Raw genomic sequence first — 11643 nt, 5'->3', positions numbered from 1 at the left:
ATGTGCTGAGGCCAGCAACTCGGGGTCTGCAGGAAATGCTCCTCAGAGATGGGGACTTTCTGAGAATCACTGCTCTGGTTGTTTCTCAGACTCGTGGTGATACCACATGGGGTAGGTCATGCCTTACAGTGGAAGGAACACTCTGCAAGGTGGATCCACTTCTTACTGTGAAATCTAAGAAAAGGGTAGCACAGGAAGGAGGTAGAAGAAGGAGCATAATGCAGCCAGAGAGCCCACTCTGTGTGGTCCTGTGTGGAGACTGGTGGTCTGTCCAGTGGGGCTACGTGGACGCGAGGGAAGGTCCCACTGGTGTAGAGGAGACAGCAGTGGACTTGAGACCAAAAGATGGCATTTAAGTCCCACCTCCTTACAGGCTGTGTAAACCTGGGCACCCAGTTCGCCTTCAGAGGCCTTGTTGCTTCCCATATAAAAGGGAAACGGTTACAAAGCCATCTCAGGCTGCGGTGATGATTATGGACTAGGGGAATGCAAGGGGCTTAGCTGAGGAGCCAAGTACTAAATATATGTGGTGGTTAGGACTCTGGTTTGAGTCAGGCATATTGAGTGTGTTAAACGACATTATATTGCTGTCCACCAATATCCAATGTCACTCCCTGGACTCAGGCTTGCTCATGTAACTTGGAATGTGTAGGAAGCGCCCCTCAGTTCCAAGGGGGAGTTTACAAGCTCATTGGCAACTCCCCAGCTCTCCCTGCCCGCCCTGGGATGAGGAAGCATGTGTGAACAGGGGCCCTAGGGAGTCAGAGCCCTGAGTGACTAGAGTAAGCACGGCTCCCAAGCTGTTCCTTGATGAGCTGCTATCATCAGCTGTTTTAGGGATTTGGGGATTTGGAGATTTGGGGATTGTTGGTGCTACAAAACCCAATCTGGGCTCACCGATACACCTGGGGACTGTTTCTTTATGCCATTTAATAGAAAAACAAAAGAAAGGAAAACAACACACAAACACATACATAGTAACACTGAACCCAGCAGTCCTGGGGGGATCTCGGGGGCAGCCCCAGTTGGGTGCTACTTGCTGCCGCTCTTGGGAGGAGGCCTGTAGACCCCGACGACCACGGCGTGGTCCCTCTCATAGGGCTCCAGGGTCAGCTGCTCTTGAGGCTTTAGGTTCTCCTGCTGCAGCTTCCTCACCTCTGAAGCGAACACCGCCTCGGCGGAGGCGGTGGAATCGATGCAGTTGGCCTTGATGGAAATGAGGAAGTGGCCCCCGTTGCGCAGGAAGGTGTGGGCGTTCAGGGCCACGATGCGGGACTGGTCCGGCTGCGCCACGTCGGCGAAGATCACGTCCACCATCCCGACGAGCATGCGGTACTTGAGCGGGTGCCGCGCGTCCTCCAGGACCGGGATGATGTTGGTGCGCTTCTTGGCCACGTTGACCAGGTCGCGGCCCGCGCGGTGGGAGAACTCGACCGCGTAGACCAGGCCGTCGGGCCCGATGATGTCGGAGACGTGCGAGACGGTGGTCCCCGAGGCGGCGCCGAGGTACAGCACCCTGGCCCTGGGCTTGATGTGGATCTGGTCCACGCCACCCAGGATGGCCGCGGCCAGCTTGGAGCGGAAGGGGTTCCACGCGCGGTACTCCTGCTTCGCGCCGCCCTCGCTCACCGTGACCCGCCGCTCGCCGTACACCGACTGCCCCGGCACCATGTTCCGCGTGACCAGCGCGTCCTCCGCCCCGCGGTAGATGAAGACGCCCTCGTGCCGGTGCGGCTCCACCGACACCGCGGCGGCGCCCTTCCTGCGGCGGCCCCTGCTCCTGCCCGCGCCGCCGCGCCCCCGCCCGCCGCCCAGGCCGCGCCCCCGGCCCCGCACGCCGCCCAGGCCGCGCGTCCGCGCCCCGAGGCCGCCCCGGCCGCCCGGGCCGCAGCCATCGCCGCCTCCCTTGCCGCCTCCACCTCGTCCTCCGCCCCAGCCGCCGCCCCCGCGCGAGCTCGCCGCTGACTTCATGGGTGCGGGCGGCGGCTGTCAGGGGTTACCGGGGGCGTGGGACCAGCGCTGGCGGCGGCGGCGGGGACGATGTGGGCAGCGGCCGGGACGGCTCTACCGCAGTCCCCGCGTCCCGGGAGCCGCCCCTTGACGCAGCCACCGGCGTGATTGCATCACACCCGCCTTGGCGACTCTGGAGGCCCGGGAGCCCCTCTTCCCGGACGGCGCGCATAGGCAGCCCGCTCCCTCGTCCTCTGCTTCAGGGACCCCTGGCACCTCCCCGGGGCCGCAGGGAAGGGGGCGTCCCCTCGGCAGGCGCTGCGGAGACAAGCACGGGCTGCAGTCCTTGTCCTGCCACTCGCTTGCTGTGCGGTCTCAGGAAGCTTACCTGACCCCTCTCTGAGGATCTTGTTTGAACTTGAGCAAGTGTCTTGAGCTATCTGCGTCTCATCATGCCACCTGCAAAACAGAACCTACCTCAGAGGCTTGTATTAAAGCACCACGTCCCCTTACCCCAGCCATGGCACATAGCATTAGCTCTTTTTAAAAAGGCATTTCCTTTGACCAATCTTTTTATTGAGGTATAGCTTACACACAATAAAACGTACCATTTTATTTTAAATAAATGTATTAACTGTTAGAGCTTCTGCCACATGTGACTGGCTCTGGCACTTGCACAAGGTTGATGGGGACACATACTCTAACAAAACACTTAAAAAATGTACCTAAACTTCGACTTAGTTAACCACTTGGAAAATTTTATCCTAAAGGGATGAGTCCAGCAATCACCACCGATGGTAGAACTACTAGAGTGAGGGTGGTGATGGTAGCAGTGGGGTGATCATTGTTCTCATGGCAGTGGTGGTGGAGGTGAGACGCAGTAGACTGATCCAAGAGATATTTAGAAGGTACAATTCACAGGGCTTTCTGATAGATTGGATATAGGCGGTCAGAAAGAGGAACATTTCGAGCCAGGGGGGTTGCCAAAGTATAGTGGCTCCCTCGCTGCGGCTAACAGCCTGCAAGCTGCAGCCACGGTTGCTTTCTACTTAGTCTGCTCTCTTCCATCAACCGTGCTAAATCCCAGAACGTCTGGGAACGTGGGGCAGCAAGAAACTGTTGATTCTTCCGTGTGAATGGGGACATGTAGGCCAGAGCCCTAAGTCCTGTCATGCACCTCAGCAGGAGCCAAAATCTCATGTTTATCCTTGAATTCTAGTCTATGCTTCAAAAATCCATTCTTTCCATCTGCAATATCTTCTTGAGTATGAAAAAAAAGAACCATTGCGAAACACCAAGGACAGCAACCAGCTGCCAACGCAGAAGCGTGAGCGTTTGGTCAGGACCACGGACAGCGGCACCAATCAGGGACGTTTTTGGCTGCTGGCGCTAGCTTGGGGCCCACCCCATAGCCTGGAAGGTAGGTAGTGTAGGTGGTGTAGGCAACTAGCGGACCTCTCTGTTAGTGGGACTAAGTGCCTGCTCCAGAGTGAGACAAAATGTACCTGAAGATCAGGGAAAATATCAGGCAGAGGGTGCTGGATGCGCACACAGCAGAGCTTTCACTCCATTCCATACCAGGACTCTTCCTGTCTCAAACTCATGGACAGCAACACCAGGGTCTGGTTTTCCCTGAGGGCAAAAGTGCCTCCTTAATGGGGGCCAGAAGTCTATATGTCGGAATGTGGACAAGAGGTCAGAGGGTGCAATGGATGGTTCCTGAGGTGGATGGTTCACAAAAAACACTCTCCTTCGAGGCACCTGCTCTCATTACAAATTGAGGCATGCTTCCCAGAATGATGAGCTGTGCTTTGTGCTGTGGACTGGAGTTCCCCCAAATCAGACCCTGTAATGGTTAATTTTATGTGTCAACTTTACTGGGCCACAGGGTGCCCAGATATTTGGTCAAACATTATTCTTAGTGGTCCTCTGGGGGTGTTTTGGGATAAAAGTAGCATTTAAATTGGTACACTGAGTAAAGCACCTTGCACTTCATAATGTGGGTGGGCTTCATCCCATCAGTTCAAGGTCTGAATTGAATTAAGGCCTCCCCTCCCCCAGGTAAGAGAGAATTCTCCTGCCTAATGGCCTTTGAACAGGTGTATGACTCTTCCTGGTTCTACCTACAGCAGCCTGCCTGCCTTTGGCATTGGCTCTGCAGATTCTGGACTTGTCAGCCTCCATAACTATGTGAACCATTTCCTTATAATCTCTCTATGCAGATGTAGACACAGATATAGACAAATCAGTCTACCTATCCTGTTGGTTCTGTTTCTCTGGGAAACCATGCCTAGTACAGACCCTGACACAAGGACTTGGGTCCAGGTGGTTTTTTGGGGGGTGGTCGCAAGCAGCACATGTGGGGTTGGGGAAAGTGAGACAGGGAAGGGAGAAAGGCTGTAAGAAAGGGTGCCTTAACGAGCAGATAACCAGTGGGTGATTAGGGCTCAGCTGTTCTGAGCACCCTGTGAGAGGCTGTGGAGGGCAACTCAGAATTGTTCTGCCGCAGGCTGGGAGGCTGGGGCATTCATCTGTCACTCTCCTTCTCCTATTGTCAGCTGTTTCTGGGGCATTAATTTCCCTGCCCTTTGGGCTGCTCCTGTGCATGGCTAAGCGAACTTTCCCGAAACGGCAGAGTCCTCAGGCAGACAGGTAGGCACCTGAGGTGAATTCAGAAGTGGGTCCAAGGGGATAGTGGGTAGGGCATCTACAGTGCCTGCTTCACTTGACCGTGGCATCTCAGATACAACCAGAACTTTGTAACTCAGAAAACGGGCACGAGTTCAAACACTTATTGTATCAGGAAAGTCATACTATAAAGGTAGTATTACTGGTAATACTACCAGTAATACAGATATTTGACTTAGTACAAAATCCTCATCAATGAATATTACTATTTTTCACTGTGGTAGGCAGTACATGGAGGTCTGCAGTTACATTTGAGTAGCTTATTCCTTCTTTGCTTTTATTCAAAGTACTAAAGCCCAGTCCTGCACAGTGACTCCTCTCCACTATGCCTCCAGGCGACTGAAGATGGGAACTCAACACCATGAGATCTGCCAAACTTCCTAAATTTCTTTGGATACTTCCCGTTCACCACTCCAGGTTTCAGCCTTAGAGAGCACACCTACTGGCCCATTCTGACCTTGGTCTTATCACTTTGTTATCATTAACCCTCCTTTACCACAACACAGTATCTCCCAGGTCCACATTCACAGCTGGATTTAAATGGACTGAGGTGGCCTTCCTAGTGCACTTGTGTTCATTTCAGAACGAATATGTACTCTCAAGGGTGTCGTGCATTCCTGTGTGACCTGCTAAACGGCACTGAGGGGTGGCTAGTGACTACAAACTCTACATCTAATGAGCAACATCTTCACGAATTCAGAGTTGCTCTTAGGGAATAATTACTGTAACAATAGGATGGGCTGCCTGGCTGGTGGTGCCTATTCCCCTAGATTCTGGTGGCCCATTCTACTCACTAGATTCCCTAACTAGGACTTAAGACAGCCTCCATGTCACTCCTCTAGCAGTGACAATTTCACCTCTGCCCCAGGCTGCCCATCAGTTTCATCATGCTACTGCTGTCATTGTCAAAGATCTGCTAAGGGCTCTAGAACCATCCTCCCTCAAGCCCAGGGCAGCTTTCTCAGGCCTTTCCTCACTGCCTCATTGTGGGTGACACCCTGGGAACTGACACAAACCAAGTTTGCAAATCTTGCTTCTGACCAGAGGCATCCTTCCTCAGGGCTGTGTTGGACGACTCTCATGGTCATCGTTTCTGTCTCCTGGCTTTGATGCCAACCTGGCACAGCCATTTGGTACAGCCTGTCTGTTGAGATGCTACAGCCTGGGAGCACCAGTCAGTAACAAGACTTTTAGGCCAGTTAGACATGTTCCACCTGTCCTGTGCATGACTCCAGAATGCTGGCGAGGCAAGGACTCGCGCCAAGTACTGGCATTATAAGGGGAGTGAAGTGTCAAAAAAACTGTTACACAAAATTTTCATCTTGGGCCACTGATAACATTGAATCTGTCTCATTCCCAAAGGTTCTTTAGCAGTGGGTTCCATCTACTCAAGATGTTTCCTAAAAGGATAAGTTGGCATTACAATCCAGACATTTCTGACAGCCAATAGGAACAACTGTGGTCACTTAAACCCTTGTTTACAATTATTATTCTATAAGATATGCCCCGCAGTGATGTTCATAATTCTATCTGTGCTGGGCCACGGTAGTTAACATGGAGTACATTAGTTCTACCCATAGATGTAAAAAGACACATGAGAATCTTTGCTCTACTTCTCTCCTACACCATTCCAGAAAATTGCCTGAGGAGGGGCTGCCATGATTTAGGTAAAACTGGCTGTAAGGCTGTGACGCCCCATCCGCAGTCTCGTTAGTACTGAAACATTCATGATCCAGTGGTTTCCCCAGCCTGTTTTCTGTAAGCCATAGTTCACTTCTAAAGGTGGCTCAAGGGATCTGCCTGTCCACCCCCAGTGCCAGCCACAGCTGTATCTGATCAAGATGAGCTGGGCTGTGATGCAGTAACATATTATAACCCCCAAAGTTTAATGGATTAATATAACTACGTTTATGACTTGCTTACGTTTCATGTCCAGTGAAGGTCCAAAGTTTGCTCCAAAGAGTCACTGCAGGGCTCAGGCACTAACATCTTGTGGCTGTAACATGAGAAATGAGGCTTCCACATTGTTATCACCCGGGGAAGAAAACACCTGGAGAACTCACGTTCTTTTTCCTAATAGGGTTTGACACAGTCAATTCTATTCATAATCCACTGGTCAGAACTAGTTGCATGGCCTAACTGAAAGACAGCTGGGAAATGTGGGTGAACAGCAAATGTTTTTGCCATAGGTGTCTGCCTGCTGCACGTCAGGCTGGCATACCTGGGGCAGTGGACCCAACATAAACATCACAGGCAAAATTTACTGTTCATATTTAAATATATTTATCAAGACAAAAAGTAATACCTTTTTACTATCCCATGACTAAAACCCAGAGTCATAATCGATCCCCACAGATGATCTAATAGTCTTGTTAAATGAAGTAGAAAAAGAGCACTGTCTCTGCTTTTCCAGTCTCTGGGTCTTGGAGGATAGTTGAGGCCCCTTAATTGGGGTCCCCTAACATTTGGCCATTACCTTGCTGGTGCGGCACTTCACCCCTGGAGTGTGCCAGGCTCTCATCACATTTCCCTCTATAGAACTGGTGACTGGCACTCAGTAAATGCTCAAGAGGCTCGCATGGGTGTTTCAGCCAGGCTTCTCCAGAGAAACAGGAATTTCTTTTTCCATTCTTGGGGCTGGCAGTCCAAGATCAGGGTGCCAGTATGGTCACTCTCAGTGAGACCTCTATCTTTCTGGCTTGGAGAAGGCTGCCATCTTAATGTGTCCCTATATGGTGGGGCGAGAGTGAGCTCGCTGGTATCTTTCCCTATTAGTGCCACATCCCATGGCCCCATTTAACTTTACTTCCTTCCTTACTCCAAATACAGGCATTGAGAGTTAGAGCTTCAACATAAGAATTTTGGGAGACACAATAAGTCTACAGTAATGAGCTACTTTTCCAAAGGTCTTCTTTTTAGAAGAAACCTTAGAAATCATTAGTAATTTCTCTTTACAGAATAAGAAATTGTGATTCATAGGCTAGCTGGCTTGTCCACACTACAAATCCTTAAACTATCCACAAATTGCTACAAATGATCTAAAACTCCACAAAAATTCAGTGAGCCTAATTGGACTCTTTTTCAGTCCATTACATTTTATCTTTTGCAAGCAGTCTACACTTGTCATGAAACTGTTAGCCAATAAGGAAGTGCAAAGCATGCCAAACACAAAAGAAAGCAATTTTTTTTTTACTTCAATTGACCCTGTGTACTTTCATTAATTTCAATGAAATTTCTGTGACCCAACCGAGTATTATCTAACCAATTTCCTAGGATAGTGAATGCTGGCCATTTGGGGCTGACATTGGCCAAGAAGGAATGTCCAAGTCCAACATGAAAAATTAAATTACGTTGATGCAAATTAACTTTGAATAACCTTTCCTTGATACTACCCATGCCCCAGGTTATTTAAATCCTCTGTAAGAATAATTGTTCAATGGGGAACGTCAATGCTGCCACATGACTCATTTACCCCAATATTCAAAATAACTTCTCTAGGACCCCATTTGTACCATTAGTTTGCTCTGTTTTTTATGAATCTGATAGTCAACAGAGAACCCCCGAATATAGGCACAAAAATTGAAAACATATTTGGGCTTCAGCTGCCCTCACCGATCTTCTTTGACCCCAAGGCACTCTAAATGGCCTGTTTGTGGCCTCTATGAATTTTTTGTCAGAGGGGTCAAATTCAGAGCCTGTCAGAACTTTCTCTAAAACAACCCCACGACTCCTTGTGAACCCTAAGCAGCTCTGAGTGCACTTTAGCTTCATTTATAACTTCCCCCTTATAACCTCGCCTCTGCTCTTCAGGAATTTCTAGGAAGATGGGGAAAATCCAAGGCTTCCAGAAAGAAATAATGAGAATAAAGTTGACCCCTTGATGATTCCAGTAGCCACTGTAAGTTCTCCCAGATGACAGATGATTGAAAGTGATTTCAATAAAAAATAAAATCAGTTTATTTTTTCCAGTTTTACTGAGCTATAACGGACATTTAATATTGTGTAAATTTAAGGTGTACGTGGTACGTGCATATATTGTGAAGTGCGCACAAAAGGTTAGTACAACCCTCAGCTCGGTTAACATTTTTGTGTGTAGTGACAACCTTTAAGATCTACTCTGAGCAAATTTCAAAGTTTGTACCCTTTGACCACCTTCACCACTTTCCTTATGCTCCACCCCACCTTGCCTCTGACAACCATCAATCTACTGTTTCTATGAGTACGGTGTTTCAGATTCCACATACACCAAGATCATGCAGTATTGTCCTCAGACTTCACTTAGCATGCCTTCAAGTTTTATCCGTGTTGTCACAAATGCAGGATAGCCTTTTTTATAGGGGAATATTTCATTTTATATGTATATGTATAGATTTATATCGATAAGATACATGTATAGCTCACATTTTCTTTACATTCCTCCATCGACATTTGGGTTGTTTCCATGCCTTGGCTAGTGTAAATAATGCTGCAATGAACATGGGGGTGCAGATGTTTCTTTTAGACAGTGATCCTATTTCCTTCAAGTATATATCCAGAATAGAATTGCTGGATCATATAGCTCTATTTTTAATTTTTGAGGGACTGCCAAACTATTTTCCATAGTGGCTGTACCAATTAACCTTCCCACCAACAGTGAAAAGGGTTGCCTTTTCTCCATGTCTCCAGTTTCAATTTTTTTTTTCTTACGTATGTTTCTTTACATGGCTTATAATTTTTTTAAACATTTTTATTTTTGAAAACCCAACCTTTTAAATATTTTAGTGTGGCAACTCTGGAAATCAGGATCTCCCCAGTCCAGGAATAATTATTGTTGCTTGTAGTTGTTTTATGACTTTCCTGAACTAATAATTTAGTAAAGTCTGTATTATTTGTTGTGTGTAGCCACTGGAGTCTGTTCTATTAGCTTAGTGGTTCACTAGTGATTGGACAGATATTTCCTTAAAAGCTTGGAATTCCAAAATATCTCCCAGTCTTGCAGATGTGCCCTGTGCATGCTGGTGCAACCTTCAACACTCAGCCAGGAAGTTCACAACTTTGCCTTAGTATTTACTTCCTGCTTGTGCAAAGCCTTAAGAGCAGCTAAATAAAGAGTTTAGAGCCTTTTCAGGTCTTTCCTAAGGATTGCACAGCCCCAGGCATGGGCATTGGTTTCTAGGTACCCAGGAGTGTATGAGAACTTTTCACAAGTCCTTATTTCCCAAAGCATCTCATGCCCCAGCCTTTCTTTCCAAGCATTTTAGTTACTCTATTGTTTTCCCCAACTGTTCTTATCCAACCTCCAGCTCCCTCCATGCAGCAGCAAAGAATACACTTACCTCTAAGTATTTTTGACAAGTACTTTCTAGGTAACCATTTCTGTACTGAAAGTTAAGACTTTTTGTACTGAGTTAGGTAAGACAAAGGCAAACCCTTTGAGCTGGTTCCAGGGAGCCACCAGATAGTTCAAAAGAAACAAACTCAGTTCTTTGTAAATCAGTGCTGCTATACTCACTGTAGTACTGGTACCTCAATGGGAATGTGGCTGTTATCTTCAAAGCCACTGCTGAGCTGGGGAGAGGGAGACGAGACCAGGTAAGTGAAAATGCCACAAAGCTCTCCATTCTTACCAAGTTTCAACTGTTTCATCTTGATTGTGTTGCCCTGGTTACTGCAAACTTTTAGCTTCCAGAATTCTGGAAAATTTGGTTATGACAGGGTTTGCCAGTTTTTTTTTTTATTCCTTTTTTAGAGGGGCAGACTTTTGAAGTTCCTTATGCCACCATTTTTGCTGCAGTTGAGATTGAAAAAACTATATGGGATATTGTATCCAAAAAACAGCAGACATCACATATTTTCAAGTGCACATGAAGATTTATAAAAACTGAACTGCTGGGCTGTAAAGCAAATAATTTCAGAATTGAGATAATGCAATTTAGAATAGGAATGTGTATATTTCCCAACAATAAAATTAAAATAGAACTTGGTGACAAAGACGATTAGAATCTGGCAGCCAACCAGTTACTAAAGTGCATGTCACATTCCCTGAACGCCAGGGTTGTAAGGCAGAACAGCAGAAATGTTCTGGTCTGCCCCTCCCTGTTACCAGGAAGCCAAGGGCCAAAGGTCACACAGGAGCTGTGGGAGGAGCTAGGTCTACATGCCAGGACCCTTAACCCAGGGCTGCCTCTAGTCCTTCCCTCATCCAGGTCTGGTCTGCTAGCATTCACTACCCCGCAAGTCTCACTCCCCCACCAAGAATTCTAGCTTTGTTTTCTGATAGTCTTACTTCCCCTAAAGTCTAGCACATAAAAAACTGGCTAATCAGGTTTACTGTTTCCTAAGGGAAAAGTGTCTGATATCATGTTACCTCATGATATTTATATTTCCATAATTTCTAGTAAGACAAATATTTTAAAGATGAAATAATCAGATGCAATTGTCTCAGGAAGCCAAGAGGCTGATTTGTCAGTATATACACTAATCATGACTTTCAGTTAATGTAACATACTCCCATGGAGTTTCCATATTTCCTTCTATACCTCAATGAATGCTGTTTTTACCTATAAAATTTCCTGGATCTCCTGACCCACGGGCTCAATAGTACAGGTAGACGGTCTCTGCAGTCTGCAGGGAGAAACCGCTGAGCTTTCCGTTTGTTGGGGCAGTGATCTGATGTGGACACACCCAACTTGCATATACATTTCTTTGTAACTGCCAGATGTTGTTGTAACTCATGACGATCATCTCTAAGGTTCGAGCTTGGAGACCTTTGGAAACAGCATGGAGCAATACTGTTCGTGTTTATCACGCGCTTGTTTTTCCAGGTACTGTGTTAGCTTCTTTACATGAATTCTCACTTCAGCTTTGTAGGTGCAGATTACATTAACTACCTGCCCAGGTATCAATATTAGCCTCCCTTCCGCTGACCCCCACTCCTAGTCATCAAGAATCTCCACCTCTATCTTGCCAGCGGAACTCCATTTCATGGAGTGAGATAATAGCATGCTCGGGATGAATCTGCACTGA

General features: G+C 47.4%; 1 protein-coding gene across 1 annotated transcript; it reads right to left on the bottom strand.

The window, feature by feature from the left end:
* Positions 1-910: 910 nt before the first annotated feature.
* Positions 911-2278, bottom strand: FBLL1 (fibrillarin like rRNA 2'-O-methyltransferase 1). The gene has a single exon (XM_019635945.1). The coding sequence runs from the start codon at positions 1969-1971 to the stop codon at positions 1033-1035; it is 939 nt and encodes a 312-aa protein (XP_019491490.1). The 5' UTR covers positions 1972-2278; the 3' UTR covers positions 911-1032.
* Positions 2279-11643: the final 9365 nt, after the last annotated feature.

This window comes from Hipposideros armiger, unplaced genomic scaffold (assembly GCF_001890085.2).
Source record: "Hipposideros armiger isolate ML-2016 unplaced genomic scaffold, ASM189008v1 scaffold_25, whole genome shotgun sequence".
Classification (NCBI taxonomy): Eukaryota; Metazoa; Chordata; class Mammalia; order Chiroptera; family Hipposideridae; genus Hipposideros; species Hipposideros armiger.
The sequence above is the reverse complement of the archived record's forward strand: the minus strand, read 5'-3'. Positions and strand labels throughout refer to the sequence as shown.